Source organism: Eupeodes corollae, chromosome 1 (genome assembly GCF_945859685.1).
Source record: "Eupeodes corollae chromosome 1, idEupCoro1.1, whole genome shotgun sequence".
In the NCBI taxonomy this organism is placed as follows: domain Eukaryota; kingdom Metazoa; phylum Arthropoda; class Insecta; order Diptera; family Syrphidae; genus Eupeodes; species Eupeodes corollae.
This window is the reverse complement of record NC_079147.1, coordinates 16,515,432-16,534,815: the sequence shown is the minus strand read 5'-3', so window position 1 is coordinate 16,534,815 and position 19,384 is coordinate 16,515,432. Positions and strand designations below refer to the sequence as shown.

The window sequence follows — 19,384 nt, the reverse complement described above, 5'->3', positions numbered from 1 at the left end:
ACACAACATTTTGCACAGCCGACATAATGCACTTTATAAAGAAATGAAAATAATATCAAGAAATAAAATCACTATTAGAAGACAAATAAAAAAACATATTTACACAGCCCGACGGTACTTACCAGTCCACTTCAGTTTTTTGGTAAAAATATATGAAAAATCACAAAAACTTCAATATATACAGTGTTTTTCTAAAATACGAATACGCAAATTAGCTAAAAACTTTTTAAAAAAATTGAAGTAACCACGCAGAGGGTACTAAGATTAAAAAGAGGCTGGGATGCGACCCACACTGATAACTTCCCATCCCGTCTGTCGATTTGTCTTGTTTAAAAGTTTTTCTGTATGTACTAGTATCGATTTTACTAAAATTGTGTACTATTTTTTATAGATTTTATTTTTATGAAAAAATGGACTGTTGGATTTTTATAAAAAAATCACTGAATATCGAAAACAATATTTTCTGTAAAATAAAATAAGTTTGAAGCCAATATTTTTAATTTTTGAAAAGCTATTTGAGTCGAAAGTAAATGTTTACCAAGTTTTAGTATCGTTTTTTTTAGAGTTTTATTTTTTGTAAAAAACCTGTCAATTCGATTATCTTCAAAATTCTATCGAATGTTGAAAACAATATTTTTTATAAGATTTGAAGCCAATATTTTATAGTTTTGAAAAGATATTTCAGTCGAAAATCAATTTTTACTAACTTTTGTTAAATTTTTTTTTAGGTATTTGTACAAAAACTTCAATTCGATTTTTTTCAAAATTTAACTAAATGTTAACAACCATATTTTTTGAAAGACAAAAGTAGTTAAAAACCAATATCAACAATTTTTGAAAAGATATTTGAATCGAAAATCAATTTTTACCAACTTTTCTAAATTTTTTTTTAAGGTTTTTATTTTTTGTAAAAAAAAACTGTCAATTCGATTTTTCTCAACATCTTTCAGAATGCTTAAAACAATATTTCTTATAAGATAAAATAAGTTTGAAGTCTAACTTTCAAGTTTTTGAAAAGATATTTGAATCCATATTCAATTTTTACCAACTTTTGTTAATTTTTGTTCGGTTTTTAATTTTTTATAAGAAAACTGTCAATTCGATTTTTCTCAAAATTTTATTGAATGTTGAAAACAATATTTCTTATAAGATAAAATAAGCTTGAAGCCTAAATTTCAAGTTTTTGAAAGGATATTTGAATCGATATTTAATTTTTTTCGAACTTTAAGTAATGTTTTTTTTAGATTTTTATTTTTTATAAAAAAAACTGTCAATTAGATTTTTCTCAAAATTTTATCTGATTTTAAAAACATTATTCTCCGTTGCTCAAAATTGTTTTGGAGATGAAATCATATGTTAGTTGTTAAATTTAGTAGGTGACAAATTTTTTTTTCAGTTATTTTGATTTAGAAAAACAACCGTTAGATACATATTTTTCAAAAAATATACTTCTTTGAGATCACGTTACAGTTTATTATATAAAATTTAATTCAAGTCTCTAGCGTTTTTGGTTCGTAAGATATTGAGCGTTAACCAAAATGTTCACCTTTTTTTTAAACTGCTATGGTAAAAAAACCACCCACGCAATTTTTTTGAGAGCCCTTTCTGCATCTTTCTGCCTTATTATCTGATAACAAAATTTATTTGAAGTCGATATCTCTTCTGGTTCTTGAGCTATGGACGACGAAAAAAACGTCGCGAACGTACGGACGTACGGACGTACAGACGTACGGACGTACGGACGTACGAACGTACGTACACACGCACGCACAGACATCTTTCTAAAAATCTTTTATTTCGACTCTAGGGAGCTTGAAACGTCGAGAAATGTCAAAATTTTCAATTTGACAAATCGGACCCATTACAATAACTTCCTATGGGAAGTTAATAATTAACAAAATCAACAAAAAATTACTCCTTTCAAAGTCTATAAGTATGCTGTCATAAAAAACCGTTAAAAGCGTGGATAAAACTATGTAAAAAAAAAACATGGAGAATTAATGATACTTAAAAGTCTCGTTCGGAGACAGTATCATGTATTACTCATATAGAGATTTTATTTGAAGTTGAACGTTCTGGTACTTACAAGCACCGTGGTCAACAAAGGGAATTATTCAGAAACCATTCGATCTTCCCAATGAATCAACTTTCGGTTGCTTTGTGGTGCTTTGCAACTTTGAGCCATCTTCTGACATATCTGACTGCTAGTTTTTTAATTATGCACGCCTCGATAGTTTCAATAATAGTTTTAATTTGAAGTTGGGCTCGATGCAGAAGTTTTTCGAAATAGAAAAAGCTATTTCTCTGCTTTAAATGTCCAAGAGATTTGCAAGGCTTAAATGATTTTCACTAATGTAATAGCATGACGGTCTGGATCAAGTCATGATGCACCAACGTTCAATAGTTGCAAAATAAAATCGTTTTGGAAAGACAGTCTAACCTCTATACTCAGATTGCTTCATTTTGAATAAGTCTTGTAGATTTCGTGTTGGTAGCAGTTTTACTTACTTTTTTAAAATACTTTGAAGCTTATTTGAAGACACCACTACTTAATACGCATGGCACAGCAGGACATCTGTGCTATGCATCACAAATTCCTGCAATCGGAAAAGCCTTTCTGGATTTTAAAACTAAGATTTCGAATTTTGGAGGTTAGAAAAAACGGTAATTTAAATTAATTAACTAACATTATATTAATCCATTTATCAATCACTTTCAATTTCATCAAAATAAATTTATATGTCTTCCTTGGGCAGTGCAGCTTTCTTTTTTATTTTTTTTTATAAATTTCAGTTTTAATTTTCTAAAATAAAAAATATGTTACCAAATTTTGAATTAAAACCACAAATTCAACAAATTAAAAAAAAAATACAGAAAATTAGTTAAAAAAGTTATGATTTTCATTTTTACTTGCGACATATATTAGATAACTATATGGTAAGTTTTGCATTCGTGCAAAATTTCGAACTCGAGATTTTCATCAAAAATGATATTACGATAATAAAGAAGTCGAAAAAAGTGGGTCCCGCGATTCCGTCCGGTCTGTTTTGTCTGTCTGTCCACGCTCCTACAGCCTAAACTATTGGGTCGATTGAGTTCAAACTTGGAAGTTAAGGTTTTGAACAGATTCGCGTTAGGCATTTTTTTTTTAATCAAAACAAACAGTGGCCCCTTACAATTTTTTTTTTTTTCAAAAAACGAAAATTCAAGTTTTTTAACTTGGCTTCTTTTAATAAGGAGAACATATTTTTGTATAGCTTAGGAAAGATACCGCTCATAGAACCGTTATTTTGTTTCTTAATTTTCTCAGAAACTTATCAACCGATTTCAATATTTTTTTTTGATAAGCTCTTATATTGCCTTAACAATATTTGATTATCAAAAGTGCATTTTTTTGTTTTTTCGGATAAGAAATATTTTTTCTTAATTCTATATCTCAAAACGGGTCGACATTTTTTTCCAAATTTAAATGTAGAGCGTATATTTACAATCACTAAACAACGGCATACCAAAAATATTTTTAGAACAATATTGAAAAATTTTATTTATCAAAAATTAATTTAAAAAAAGAGGCTGGGATGCGACCCACACTGATAACTTCCCATCCCGTCTGTCGATTTGTCTTGCTCAAAGGTTGTCTGTATGTATGTACTCGTATCATTTTTTGTAGATTTTATTTTTTATGAAAAAACGGACTGTTGGATTCTTATATAAAAATTACTGAATATCGAAAACAATATTTTCTGTGAAATAAAATAAGTTTGAAGCCAATATTTTTAATTTTTGAAAAGCTATTTGAGAAAGTAAATTTTTACCAAGTTTAAGTATTGTTTTTATTTTTATAGTTTTGTTTTTTGTAAGAAAACTGTCAATTCTTTTTTTTCCAAATTTTATCGAATGTTGAAAACAATATTTCTTATAAGGAAAATTAGTTGAAAGCTATTATCTCAAATTTTTGAAAAGATATTTAAGTCGAAAATCAAATTTTACCAAAATCGAATTAACAGGTTTTTATTTTTTGTAAAAAACTGTCAATTCTATTTTTCTCAACATTTTTCAAAATGGTGACAACAACATTTTTTATAAGATAAAATAAGTTTGAAGCCTAAATTTCAAGTTTTTGAAAAGATATTTGAATCGATATTCAATGTTTACCTACTTTGGGTAATGTTTTTTTTATTTTTTATTAAAAAAACTGTCAATTCGATTTTTCTCAAAATTTTACCAAATGTCAAAAATATTATTCTTCGTTGCACAAAATTGTTTTTGGGATGTACATACGCACGCTCAGATATCTTTCTAAAAATCTTTTATGTCGACTCTAGGGACCTTGAAACGTCGAGAAATGTCAAAATTTTCAATTTGACAAATCGGACCCATCACAATTACTTCCTATGGGAAGTTAAAAAAAAATAGATAAAAAAGTTATGATTTTCATTTTTTTAGATATGATATGGTTCTGTTTTTGGACTTGCAACATTTTTTAAAACGATTTTTAAATTTAACATAATTTAGTGGAATTTTAAATTTATGTTTCTATTGTTATATTTAAAAATTAAATTCAAATCAAATTGAATAGGATCGTTTTTTTTTTTAACTTTGAAATAAAAGATTCTTTTTTCATTGATATAAAATTTACTTTATTCCAAAAATAATTTTCTGAAATTATAATTTTCAACATATGACCGTCACAGCTGGCTTGGCTCGGGCATTTTTTAGACGAGAGAACAATTTTCGATGACATTTTTCAATATTTGTGGCCGTATATCGGCAAAAACGTGGCGAATATTGTTCTCCTAGGAGTCAATCGTTTGTGATATATTGGCATAGACCAGCAACTTCTGATATCCCCACAGATAAGGCTACGTTCAGACGGCGACTATTCGATTCGATTTGTTCACGTATGTGGTTTTATCGAATACGAGACGGGCGTTTCACGCGAGAAATATTCGATTCGATTTTTTCACGTACGGGTTTTGAGGTTAGGCAGGGAACACAGCATTGTCGGCAGTCAACCGACCATCGTCATCATGGATCCAGGTATTCCACTTATTTCTTAGACGTAATGAACGAATTCGATAAAATTTTGTTCGTGTGAACTGCACAATATAAAGATAAGCGATACTAATCATGTATACGATAAAAATACATGCGAGATTTATCGAATCGTAGTGACAAGTTCGTACGGTATACGGAAAAAATTATTTCACGAATACGCGATTTTTCCGCATGGACTTCGTGTGAACGCACAAACGCACTTGCTGCTACTACTCTATTCGATAAAAACCCGTATAGGGTATACGAGAAAAATATGGTAGTCTGAACGTAGCCTAAGAGTCCGTGTGGCGTGTTGCGCGGTCTTGTTTAAACCACAGCTCCTGTACGTCATGGTTGTTCAAATTTTGAACGAAAACGTGATATATAACTTTTGGACTACCATCGTTTTTAAAAATGTATGCACCAATTATTCCAGCATCTCATAAACCACACAGTCAGTTTAAGATATAACGGTGTCTGAACACAGGCTTGAGGATTATCATCATTTCAAATACAGATAAAGACGTATTTATTCAACCAAAAGTTTCATATTAACTATATTTGATTATTAAATAAAGAACGATGATTTTCACAAACAAAAATTGCAATAATTGGAAACCTATACATATTGAAAAGCCAAACAAATCTTTAAAAAAGAGGCTTGGATGCGACCCACACTGATAACTTCCCATGTCGTCTGTCGATTTGTCTTGCTTAAAAGGTTTCTAGCTTTTCGTGTTTTGTTATAAAAGTTATCAGTTACCAACAATATTTTGCATATGGTAAAAGAGTTTGATTTCGAGAGATTTTTATTTGAAAACCGATTTTTACCAATTTTAGTAGCATTTCCTAAAAGTTTTTATTTCTAATATAAACAAATACAATTGGATGAATGAAATTAATTTGAAGCCAATGTCTTCTATTATTCACGAGACATCGAGAACCGAACATCAATTTTTACCAATTTTGCGTACTATTTTTTGTATATTTTAATTGTGTATGAAAAAAACTGACTGCAAGATTTTAATCAAAAAATACTGAACGTTGAAAACAATATTTCTTATGAAAAAATCTTGTTGAAAAGATGTTTCAGTCGAAAGTAAATTTTTACCAACTTTGAGTAATGTGCATTAGGTTTTTTTTTTAAAACCGTTTATTGATTTTTTTTTCAAAAACATACTTGTTTGGTATCAAGTTACATTATATAAAATAAAATTTAATTCAAGTCTCTAGCTTTAATGGTTCGTGAGATATTTAGGCTTAACACATACTTTCACCTTTTTTAAACTGCTATTGTAAAAAAAACACCCACGCAATTTCCTTAGGAGCCCTTTCTGCATCTTTCTACACTATTATCTGTATAACAAAATTTATTTCTTGAGCTATGGACGACGAAAAAACATCGCAAACGTACAGACCTTGAAACGTCGAGAAATGTCAAAATTTTCAATTCGACAAAATCGGACCCATCATTACAATAACCTTTTATGGGAAACTAATAAATCACTTTCTAGCTGAAAAATGGCAGCCAGTTCAAAAATAGTTCTACCAACTTACAGCCTTATTATGAGTATCAATTTGATAGTCTATAATTTCTATCAATTTTGATAAGTTTTGTATTATGGGAATCAACTGGTAATTTTAGACCGATTGCGATTATTTATCAAAAGTTCATTGCGAATGAGTTCCGCATGTGATGTTTGTTGTTTGTTTGTCCACTAAAGGAAAAATGTTTTGTGCGAAAAAACCGCTGCTTTATTTATTTTTCTTAATTAAAAAGTATTTGAGACGTATCAACCAAGAATTTGTGGTTGATATGAAAATTTTTTTGATATCGGTTATATCAATTATGTCAAAAAATGATTCACAATAATGATACAATTCACAGTTCATCAACAAAGCCATAATACCAATGCATCAAAAATATTGTCATGTATCAAGTATCTAGTTGATAGTTAATAACTATAATAGGGCTTGAAGAACAATAGTCGCCTTTTGCGTTTTATAAAGTTGTTATTATACAATTGATTCTACGTTTGACAATAACGGTCTTAACTTAGTGTTTAAGCGAAAGTTAAACAATGAATGACAGTCGACACAACTTTGAAGTTTAAACTTTTCTGACAATCCAATGCCTGCGTTCAATCTCATACAGAAAGGGGATCCGGATACCTTTTTGTTAGTGTTTTACGTGTAAAATAACAGCTGATCAAAAACAGCTGAGATGTCTGAAAAGGAATCCAAAGGTATCCAAGGATTTCTGGGGTATGTGGGTATATGACAGAACAGCTGATTGAACACATGGTTGAATTTCAAGAAACTTGAAAATTGATTTCAGATTTTTGTAGTAGTCGGTGAACAAAAAGATTCAAAATGTAATTTATAATTCGGACCCAGTTACATTTTAAAAGTCCCTTTTAAACTAAAATCTTTTTAACGACAAATATTTGTGTAGGTTTTTACCTTTGTTAAGAAAATTGTAAATTGGATTTTTTTTTCAAATAAACCAAATGTTTGCAACAATTTGCTTACAAGATAAACCTATTTCTAAACCTATTTCTAAGCCCGTAGTACCCGTGGCATGATGGTTAGTGCGCTGGACTGTCATGCAAGGGGTCTTGGGTTCAATCCCTGCCTGTGCCACCTTAATTTAAAAAAAAAAAAATAATAATTTTCGCGGGTAGTGCCTCTTGCGAGGAATTGATAATTCCTTCAAGAGTAATTCTTGTCATGAAAAAGTGCTTTCTCAAATCAGCCGTTCGGATTAGGCCTAAAATTGTAGGTCCCTTCCATTCCTGCCAACAGTACTTGCACACAGGAATGGTTGCGAGTTGTAAGTCACTAGGCAATGGTTCACAACGGACTGTTGCGCCACCCCATTTGATTTGATTTCTAAGCCAATTTCTTTATTTTAATTTCCCATAGGGAGTTATTATGGTCAACCCGATTTGTCGAATTGAACATTTTGATATTTCTCGACGTTTCAAGGTCCCTCGAGTCGAAATAAAAGATTTTTAGAGAGATGTCTGTGCGTGCGTCCGTACGTTCCGGAAGTTTTTTCCTCATCCATAGCTCAAGAACCGGTAGAGATATACACTTCAAATAAATGTTATTATACAGCTACGAATGCAGAAAGATGCAGAAAAGACTCTCAAAAAAAGTTTTTAACCATAGAAATTTAAAAAAAGGTGAGTATTTTGGTTAATTCAAAATATATCTCGAACCAATAACGCTAGCGACTTGAATAAAATGTTGTATTGTATATTGTGACGTGATTCCAAACCAGTGCCTATGTTTTTTTTTGAAAAAAAAAAATAAGTTTACGGTTTGTTCTATAAATATAAAAAACACTGAAAAATAATTATCATCGCCTCGAATATTTTAAGAACAAAGAACGTAAATTAACGTTTTTGACATCTGGTAAAATTTTGAGAAAAATCGAATTGAAAGTTTTTTTTTACAAAAATTAAAAACCTAAACTTCGTAAAAATTTAATTTCGACTCGATTTCGATTAAAAACATCGGCTTCAAACTAATTTTATCTCACAGAAAAAAATTTCTTCAAAATTCAATAAACCTTTTAATACAAATCCAAAAGTCTTCAAAACATAGTACCCAAATGATGAAATCAAACTATTCAATAATATGCAAAATATTGTTGGTAATTTTGAAATGTTAAGAATAATTCAACTGAAAACTTTTTTAACACAATACGAAAACCTAGAAACTTTTAAGCAAGGCAAATCGACAAACGGGATGGAAAGTTATCAGTGGGGGTCGCACCCAGCCTATTTTTCCTTAAGAAATTGGAGTCGCAAATAATTTTTAACAATCCCTTCTATGAAAAATATTTCAAAGAAATCCATCAGATCTTGAAAGTAAATTGGAATATCAAGTCTGTTAACTAATTGAAAAGGAATTTTCTCCGAATTGCCCGAAATGTACTCTCATGAATTTCGTAACCGGTCAAATATACATTATACACCTCGAAGAATCTCGGAAACAAATGCTTGCCTTCAAAAATAGTTAGGGGTTACGGGGGTTACAATTCCGAATTTCTCCGACAAAACATATACATATTTTAAGATTAAGATGTTAATGGCGAGCAAGTGCTCCAAAGAAAAGATTTGTAGGCTAATTGCAATTACTTGTAATAGAAAAAGAAATTTAGGACAAGTCATAAGCAATTTGATATTTATTTTACAAATTATAAAATGTCAAATTGATGCATTGAAAAACGTCACAATTTATTCTCCGAAACGATTATCGAAAGTATTAAACATTTAAGTTTGCTTTTCCTGGCACTGCGTTCATAAGTTCATCATGCGGCTTTGTCATTGGAGCTAGACTTAGGCAACAAGTCTTGAGCTATAAGTGCATCAACGAGCGCCTCTTGACCATCCGCATCAAGCTTAAATTCGGCAACATTAGTCTGATATGCGCCCACGCCCCACAGAAGAGAAGCATGACAACACCAAAGATAATGTTCTTCGAGCTCTTAGACAAAACATACATATGGGTCCTAGCTACGATATTAAAATATTACTGGGCGATTTTAATGCCAAGCTAGGAAGGGAAGACATCTTTGGTGGAATAATCGGGAAGAACAGCCTGCACGACAACACTTTCGACAACGGATTCAGGCTCATAGATTTTGCTGCGGGGCGAAACGTCATGGTAGCCAGTACCAGTTTTCCACACCTTAACATACACAAAGGAACTTGGAGTTCTCCAGATCAATCTCCCTTCAACCATATTGCGATCGACGCCAGTCACGCTTCCAGCATCAAGGACGTCGAAACTTTCCGAGGAGCTAACATCTACTCGGACCACTACCTCGTTGTAGCCAAGTCGACACCCACCATCTTTTCATCGATTTCAAGAGCGCATATGACAGCATCTACATTGACGTGCTGTTCAGTTCCATGTCTGGTTTTAGAATCCCTGCCAAAGTCGTCCGTTTGTGCAGGTTGACCATGGAGAATTCGCGCTGTTCTATAACGGTTGGAAACAACTTAAGAGAACCTTTCGATGTCGAAAACGAAGATACGCTGTCATGCGATTACTTTAACATCATACTTGAAAGAATAGTATCTCTAGTTATGACGTGGGAGCTTCACGTTAACACTAGAGGCACTATCTTTCAAAAGTCTGTCCAATTACTAGCATATGCTGATGACATTGACATAATCGGAAGAACTCACCGTGATGTCAATGGGGCTTTTGTGAGTATTAAGGCAGAGGCGGCAAAATTTGGTTTAACGGTTAATGAGGGCAAAACAAAGTACATGCTGTATGTCGTCAAGAAAGGGCATACAACACCGACGTCTTAGTCAAAACGTCACCATCGACAGACGTAACTTTGAGGTAGTCAAGGACTTCGTCCACCTAGGCTCCGCTGTAAATGCAGAAAACAACACCAGCGCTGAGATCAAACGCAGAATAACTTTTGCTAACCGCTGTTGCTTCGGGCTAAGAAGGACTCGAAGAACCAAAGTGTCGCTATATAAGACTGTTATCATCCCCGTCCCCTACTACGGTGCATAAGCAATGTATACGACGAAAGCACCTTGGGTCGTTTTGAGAGAAAAGTTCTTCGTGTGATCTACGGTCCCGTATGCATCGAAGGGGAGTGGAGGAGAAGATAGAACGGCGAGCTTTATGGGCAGGCTGTACAGCGACGTAAACTAGAGACATCTAGCTAGGGACCGAGCTAGATGGAGAAGTTTTTTGGGTGAGGCTCTATTTCATACAGACTGAAGCGCCACCTTATGTAAGTAAGTAGAAGTAGATCCAAATTTGCATGTTGTTTCTAATTTCCGCTACAAAAGGCTCATGTATGGGAAACACTAATAAATAAAGTTTTTAAAAGATATTTGAGTCGAAAATCATTTTTTACGAACTTTTGTTAATTTTTTTTTTGGTTTTTAATTTTTTGTACAAAAACTGTCAAATCGATTTTTTTCAAACTTTAACTGAATGTTGACAACAAGATGTTTTGAAAGATAAAAGTAAATTAAAGCCAATATCTCAAAGTTTTGAAAAGATATTTGAGTCGAAAATCAATTTTTACCAACTTTTATACATTTTTTTTTATGTTTTTATTTTTTGTAAAAAAAACTGTCAATTAGATTTTTCTCAGTATTTTATCAGATGTCAAAAACATTATTCTTCGTTGCAAAAAATTGTTTTAGAGATGAAATCATATTTCAGTCGTAAAATTTTGGAGGTGACAATTTTTTTTTTCAGTTTTATTGATTTATAAAAAAAAACCGTTATATTGATTTTTTTCAAAAAATATACATCTTTGATATCACGTTACAATATATTATATACAATTTAATTCAAGTCTCTAGCGTTTTTGGTTCGTTAGATATTTAGGGCTAACCAAAATTTTCACCTTTTTTTCAAACTGCTATGGTAAAAAAACCACCCACGCAATTTTCATGAGAGCCCTTTCTGCATCTTTCTGCCTTATTATCTGTATAACAAAATGTATTTGAAGTCGATATCTCTTCTGGTTCTTGAGTTATGGACGACGAAAAAACCTCGCGAACGTACGGACGTACAGACGTACGTACACACGCACGCACAGACATCTTTCTAAAAATCTTTTATTTCGACTCTAGGGACCTTGAAACGTCGAGAAATGTCAAAATTTTCAATTTGACAAATCGGACCCATTACAATAACTTCCTATGGGAAGTTAATAAATAACTAAGCGAAGAAACTGTTCACAAAGTATATAGAAACTCCTTTAGCTAAACTTACACATTTCATTATCCATTTTTCGCTAGTAGTCATGAAAATGATTTGGCAAAAAATACATTGGTTTCACAAAACCTAGGCCCATGCCTTTTTAAAACAAAGTTTATTCGCCTCACGAAGGCCAGACGTTTCATTGGCAGGTCTTAATATATGTACATATGTATATACACTACAGTGGTGAACACGAGTTTAGCACATTGAAAAAAATACAAGTATTTTTCTCCTTTCAATTCTTTATTTCTTGCAAGTAACGGTTCATTTTTATGTTGCTATGACTACCTTATATGGTAATAAAAATGTGTAAATGGTTGAAAAGTAAAAATGATTTGCGTTGTTTTCAGCTGGACATAAATTTAGCCCGTTTTGCAATCAAAGAGTGTATTTTTCATGTGTGTGTTTTTTTTTTAAAGAAAATAATAATTTTTGAGGTAATTAAATATTTCTTCAATGATCTATGTATGTATATTAAAAAAAAAATTAATTAGTCATGACAAAAGGAAATGGTGCTCAAAGGAAAAAATAAATCTGAACTTGAAAATGAAGTCAAAAGGGCGGATAGTAACAGACATTTTTAAGTTGTTAGAATGCTCCAGGAAGCTGGTTTATAGAATCCCTCGTCATTTTAAAAAGTTTGGAGTGATTGAAAACGTTAAATAAAACCTCCGGGCCAAAAAGACAACTACTAATGAAGTTAGAATTATTTATAGGTTATCGACCAAGGATCCGTTTAAGACATCCAGTACCATTCGAAGCGAACTTTCAACGAATTATGAAGTAAATGTTTAATCAAGGACCATAAGACGCCGCGCCTTGGAAAAACGCGTTCTGGAGCGATGAATCTAAATTCCATCGTAAAAATTGATACCAAAATGGACCAGGACGTGCACAGAGATATCCTGTTGGATCATATGATACCCTAGCCAGAAGACCATTTGCCGTTATTATTACGCTTCATGCACGACAAGGATCCTAAACGGGATTGCTCATTTTATAAGGGACATCCGGCCCGGAGTGTACACCAATGAATTTGGTATCAAATTAAAGGTTGTTCTAAGCCAGATATATCTGCAAAAATATTTTGTCGATAACTCATGGGAGATCCGAGATATTTGAGATTGAAGTTCGAAATGTCCAACCATTAAAAATCAGCACTTTTTCGACATAAATGCTAATATCTTTGGATATAGAAAAGCTAGGAAAATCAAAAAGGTATTAAAGTAAAGGTGTTAAAACTATCTTTCAAATGAAACTAAAATTACATTTCTATGATTTATATATTTTGAGTTACTTTTAATCAAACCTTTGAATAACAGCATTTTTAAGGCAAACTTTTGTACAATAATATCTTTTAAAATTCAAAGATGACATTTATTTTTGTTGACACCAATAAGTGGCCTAGTTCACAACCTTTATTTTCATATATAATTTTTTAGGGTTTCTTCAACAATTTATTCATTTTGACAATAATAATTCAAAAATATGCTCCTAAAATACCAACAAAATCTTATACCTAACACTATAATGTTAGAAGAGTAGCATGTGAGCGGTATAAGCTTAACATACAGGAAAGATTTAACCACTCACGCTATTAAATATCTGTCAATAACTTTTTTTCCGTTATATTTTTTGGTTTGATGCAGTTGATTTTTGGCTTTTTGATGTGATTTCTTCTTATGTTTTTTGACAAAAATTGATTACGATTCAACTTTTAATGAAAATCCAAGTAACGTAAATAGTTCCCAAGTGCAAAGAAACGAACCTAGCTCAGGTGTGGAAAATCGAAGACAGGTATGCGTTAAGTGCCAAAGGTCGATTCTACGTTTTAGATCGCATATGCTTTCATCAAATAATGAGAGACAAGTTGGACCTATGATTCAGATTAGAATTATGTTTTGCCAAAACCATTGCCATTAAAATTATTTATTTTTCTTTGAATTATTATTTAGTTTATAATTATTTATTATTTTTCTTTGAATTAATTTAATTTTGTTTTGTCGATGTTGTAATAACAACTTCTTTTTTATTCTAATATTTCTACCACTTTAATAAGAATTATTTATTTGTTGTTTTAATTTTTCCACTATTACTATAAGAATTATTTTTATTTTAGTGTTAGGTATAAGATTTTTTTTGTATTTTGGGAGCATATTTTGAATTATTATTGGCAAAATGATTAAATTGTTGAAGAAACCCTAAAAAATTATATATGAAAATAAAGGTTGTGAACTAAGCCACTTATTGGTGCCAACAAAATTAAATGTCATCTTTGAATTTTAAAAGATATTATGGTACAAAAGTTTGCCTTAAAAATGCTGTTATTCAAAGGTTTGATTAAAAGTAACTCAAAATATATAAATCATAGAAATGTAATTTTAGTTTCATTTGAAAGATAGTTTTAACACCTTTACTTTAATACCTTTTTGATTTTCCTAGCTTTTCTATATCCAAAGATATTAGCATTTATGTCGAAAAAGTGCTGATTTTTAATGGTTGGACATTTCGAACTTCAATCTCAAATATCTCGGATCTCCCATGAGTTATCGACAAAATATTTTTGCAGATATATCCGGCTTAGAACAACCTTTAATTTGATACCAAATTCATTGGTGTACACTCCGGGCCGAAAATGAGCATACCCCTTTAAAAGTTAGTGAAGTGTACCTTATAGTTAAGTACAATCACCCGATCTTAACCCGATCGAGAATATGTGGAATGATGTTGAACATCACATTGAGCAAAAAAAACATCACATTGTCCAATTTAACACGATTGTGGCTGGAGATTCAAATGCTTTGGTTGAAAGTTTGCCAAGAAGAATTGCTTCTGTACTGCAAAATAAAGGGTTCCTCATCAAATACTAAGAAAAACTTAGAATTGATAACCATAAGTAAAATTTTATCAAGAAACTGTTGAATGTACTAAATGCGAAAAATGTATGTTTTTACATTCCATACTTTTTTCTTCTTACTGATGTTAAACATATTTGATGAAGTACTATGACAACAAACTGCATAATGTATATCTAATGTAAATAAAATATAACTAATTTCATAATAAGAAAACAAGTGTGCTAAATTCTTGTCCACCACTGTACATACCTACATATTAATTTAAATCAGAGGCCCTACTATGTAACTCAATTCTACAATGAAATAGCTCGAATTCGAAAAATTGGTACCTACTATGTATCTATTTGACTTCTTTCGAACCAATGAGAATCGACTAGTTCTAGTAGTGCCACATATATCCTTATGAACTTTCGAATAAAAATAAACGAGGAACTACGTAACTCGAAAGTAGAATTCAAAACAAGGAAAAAGTCGAGAATAATCATTCTACATCGAATTTGTTTTTTTTTGTTTTTTTTTTTTTAAAGTGTAAGGAAAATTCAGAATATGACTTCCATCTACCACCCCAACTACACCAGGAATTCGTGAGGGTTTGGACTTTCGTTTCTCTTCCTCATTCATTTCAAAATTCATCATCAGTCATTTTGGATGATATGGTAGACATAGCCCCACAAACAATAGTCTAAAGGCGTTAAATCGCACAACAATTCTGCTTATTAACTTCCCATAGGAAGTTACTGTAATGGGTCCGATTTGTCAAATTGAAAATTTTGACATTTCTCCACTTTTCAAGGTCCCTAGAGTCGAAATAAAAGATTTTTAGAAAGATGTCTGTGCGTGTATGTGTACGTTTTTTTCGTTGTCCATAGCTCAAGAACCAGAAGAGATATCGATTTCAAATAAATTTTGTTGTACAGATAATAAGGCAAAAAGATGCAGAAAGGGCTCTCAAGAAAATTGCGTGGGTGGTTTTTTTTACCATAGCAGTTTGAAAAAAAGCTGAAAATTTTGGTTAACCCTAAATATCTTACGAACCAAAAACGCTAGAGACTTGAATTAAATTTTATATAATATATTGTAACGTGATATTAAAGAAGTCAAACAAGACTTCTTTTAAGCAAGACAAATCGACAGACGGGATGGGAGTTATCAGTGTGGGTCGCATCCCAGACACTTTTTTACCTACCCATTGAGCCAAAAATAAGCTTCGTTGCTGAACACAATTTTTCGGTAAAAAATTAGATCTTCGGCCAAGTTTCCAAGAGCCCATTTACCAAAAATTTTACGTTGCAGTAGGTCGTTCGGATCCAATTCTTGCACCAGCTGTATTTGAAAGGCATCACACCTAAATTCTTCCGCAAAATTTTCCACGTTGTTTAGTAACAGTTTCCCAATTGCTGCGAACGGCAACGATTCGATAATTGATGGTCACCATTAACACTGGCCGATACAGCTTTGATATTTTCTTTAGTTCGGCATTCTACAAGCGAGAACTGTTTAAGGTTTAATGGCCAACAATGTAAATTTGGTGTGAAATTTATTCACAATATCCCGAATAGCCGCTTAAGTGGGTCGATTAAACTAACCATAAAATGGAAGAAGCGCGCGATGAAGTTTCTTTTCATAATAAAAATCAATAATTTGCAAGCGTTGTTCGTTTGTAAGACGATTCATGGTTAAATTATAGACCAAACTGAAGATGTTTGACAGTGAAATAAAACACTGTTGCCAAACAGATAATAGCTTAAAAATCAGCCTTTATTAATATGTACAAACCTTTTCTCACTCAGCCCCAATATTTTGGAATTATCTCCTTGTTTTTCTGCGTTCAATTTGCCCGTACCGTTCTTCATTTTCTTGCAAATTAAAAAAATTCTTGTCCAAAAATTTGGTGTTTTATTTTTAAAACTGTCAACTCGATAATCGTTCGAAAGTAGAACATTTTTTGAAAACAAGTTGGTATAACCGTCATGTCACTCGATTCTACTCTCATTCGTAGTATGATTTGAAAGTAGAATCGGAAATGAGTTTCGAATAGAATCAAAAGTAGAATCGAGTTACACAGTAGGGCCCCAGTGCAATTTTTTCGAAAAAATTCAGAAGAGCGGAGAATCGGAAATGAGTTTCGAATAGAATCAAAAGTAGAATCGAGTTACATAGTAGGGCCCCAGTGCAATTTTTTCGAAAAAATTCAGAAGAGCGGAGAATGAGAACTATTCGAGATTTTTGTCTTTCGATATTATGACCTGACCCCCTCAATTAAGGTTGAAAGTACTGGAAACCTTTTTCCTGTTGCCTCCAGCGAAAATGTTGAATTTCCATCCCCAGATGTGAAGCAACAAATTTAAAACATAAACAATACATATGTATGTATCTCTTTTTTTGGTAATATCAATTCACGCTTTATTACAATTTAACAAATGTAATGATTTTTCATATTACATTTTTCAATAAGGTTTTACATATTATTTTATTTTTTGCGTTTTTTTTTTGTTTGTTTGTTTTTAATTACTTTTTTTTCATTAAATTTTCATTTTTTTTCTTCAGGAAAACAATTTATATTTTTATTAATTTTTGTTTTTATAGGAAAATATTTGTATATATGTACGCTTCTTGTCGAAACACAATTTACAGCCATTTGTGGATGTCTATTAATTTGTTATAATGAATAATAATAATAAATCAATTTGTTTTGTTCTATAAATTCATGATGTGTTCTTTTTGTTTTATTTGTTTTTATTTTATTTTATTTTAATTTATTACTGAACAATGAATATAAGGATGGACAACACACATACACATTCATACAGTTTCATTTTTTTGTTGTTGGTTTTCTTGACTTTTTTAAATAAAAAAAAATACAAAAAAAAATATTTAAATAAAAAAACTTTTCTATTTTGTACGTTTTAAACAGTAAGTGATGCTGGAGGACGATGGGGTTCTCAGGCAAGAAACTTTTAAGCAAAATTAAAAGAAACAGCTCGATAAAAATATTTTGTTGTTATTTTGTTTTCTTTTCTTTGTTAAGTCATTTTAATATTTTATTAAATATTTGTTTCCTTTTTGTTGTTATTGTTTCTCTAAAAAGGGAGAGAATATTATGTAAGCTATATTGAGCTTCTTTAAGCTTTCTCCCTTCTATGTTATTAATTATTTTTTGACATACAATTAAAAAAGATTTATGATTACCTTTTTTTAACCATTAGGGACAGTTGTCAAATAAAACAAAGTAAGTTAAATTAAACATAGGTTTAGTCTTCAATTAAGATTTTACATTTCTATTTATACCAAAAAACAAAAACGAATATACATAAATTGATTAAGTTAATTAAAATATAAGACAAACAAATTTAAGTGTAGGTATTTATTTAGTTTTTTATGTTTTTCATTTTAATAATATGACTAATGTCATGATTTAACAATAATTAATGTGGAAAATATACGAAATATAAAATATTTAAAGTACAAGTACATAAAAAGGTTTTTGTTTCTATACATTTAGTAATAGTAGTAATAGTTTAGTAGGTGTTTCATTATAATCTATCTCTAAGTTGTGTTTTTTTGTTTTGTTTTTATTTCTTGTGTTTTTCGTCTGCAGAAGAAAACCGTTAATCGCTTGATTCTGTCCTTATAATAAGTTTTGTTTTAAACCCTACTACATTTATTTATTTGTTTATATTTCCTTTATTATGCTTATTATATGGGTTCTTGTTATAAATTAATTGTAATTGCAGGCTTTTTTTGTTTCATCTTCTGTTTTTGTTTTGTGAATTTTGTTTTTATTTATTAAATTTGTGTTTGTTGTTGGTTTAATGTTGTTTTTTTTTTTGTTTTTTTATTGTTAAATTAAAAATTTACTTAGGATTTAAGTTTTCTTTTGTTTTTTTTTTGTGTTTTCTTTCTTTTCTTTTTTAATTTATTTGGTAATTTCAGCAGAATTTTGCACTTTATGAAAGGCTTAACCGGAAATCAATGCCACGTACTCTGAAAAAATATATATAGATATCACACGTGAGAATTTTATTGAAGTATAATGGAAGTGATTTTATTCGTGAGTGGTTAGTTAAGTGATATTAATGTGATATAAGGTAATTTAAAACGATATTACATTGTTTTGTTTGTATTTTTAAAAATAACCATTGACGAAACTTATATATGGAAGGAAATTTCACAGTCGTCTTACTTTCCTTCGGTGATTTTGGTAGATTTTCTTAGACCATCTTTGATAAGTAGAAAACATAATCTGGATTTTTAAAGTCCTACGAAAATTAATACCGAAAATTCCTTTGAATAGGAATAAATTGTGATTGTTTCGAGATTCCAAATGAAATTTTTGTATCTGCTGGACTCAAAAATAGAGGGAATTTTGTTCACAGTAAATTCTTTTTTCCTGCTGTGAAATTATGATAACAAGGATCTGCACAAAACAATCAAAATCTGTTTCAAAACAAGACTAAACGGTTTGCATAAAATGTTTTATAACCCTTTGCTTCCTAGTGGTTTCGTAGTGAAACCACACACAATATTTTTTCTCTATATCCCTAGTGGTTGCACGATGAAACCAAGTGGATTTCTACGAACTGTTACTCAATTGTTAACGGTATAAAAACAGTTTGGGTTGTTTTCAATGCGTTATAAGCCATTTTTTGGGCATTTAGTTTGATCTTTTGTGTCATTCATTGTTTTTTTTTGTGCAGTGAACAATTTAAAATAAATAACATTTTATAAGA

At 30.9% G+C, this 19,384-nt stretch overlaps 1 protein-coding gene across 3 annotated transcripts in view; it reads right to left on the bottom strand.

Moving 5' to 3' along the window:
• Window positions 1-17,029: 17,029 nt before the first annotated feature.
• Window positions 17,030-19,384, bottom strand: part of LOC129943026 (protein phosphatase 1B) — a 77,150-nt gene continuing 74,795 nt past the window's right edge. For all 3 annotated transcript variants that reach the window (XM_056052227.1, XM_056052230.1, XM_056052228.1), the window contains one exon: window positions 17,030-18,638. In XM_056052227.1, the coding sequence (XP_055908202.1) occupies window positions 18,624-18,638 (15 nt within the window). In that variant the 3' untranslated portion in view covers window positions 17,030-18,623. The remainder of the gene's footprint in view (window positions 18,639-19,384) is intronic.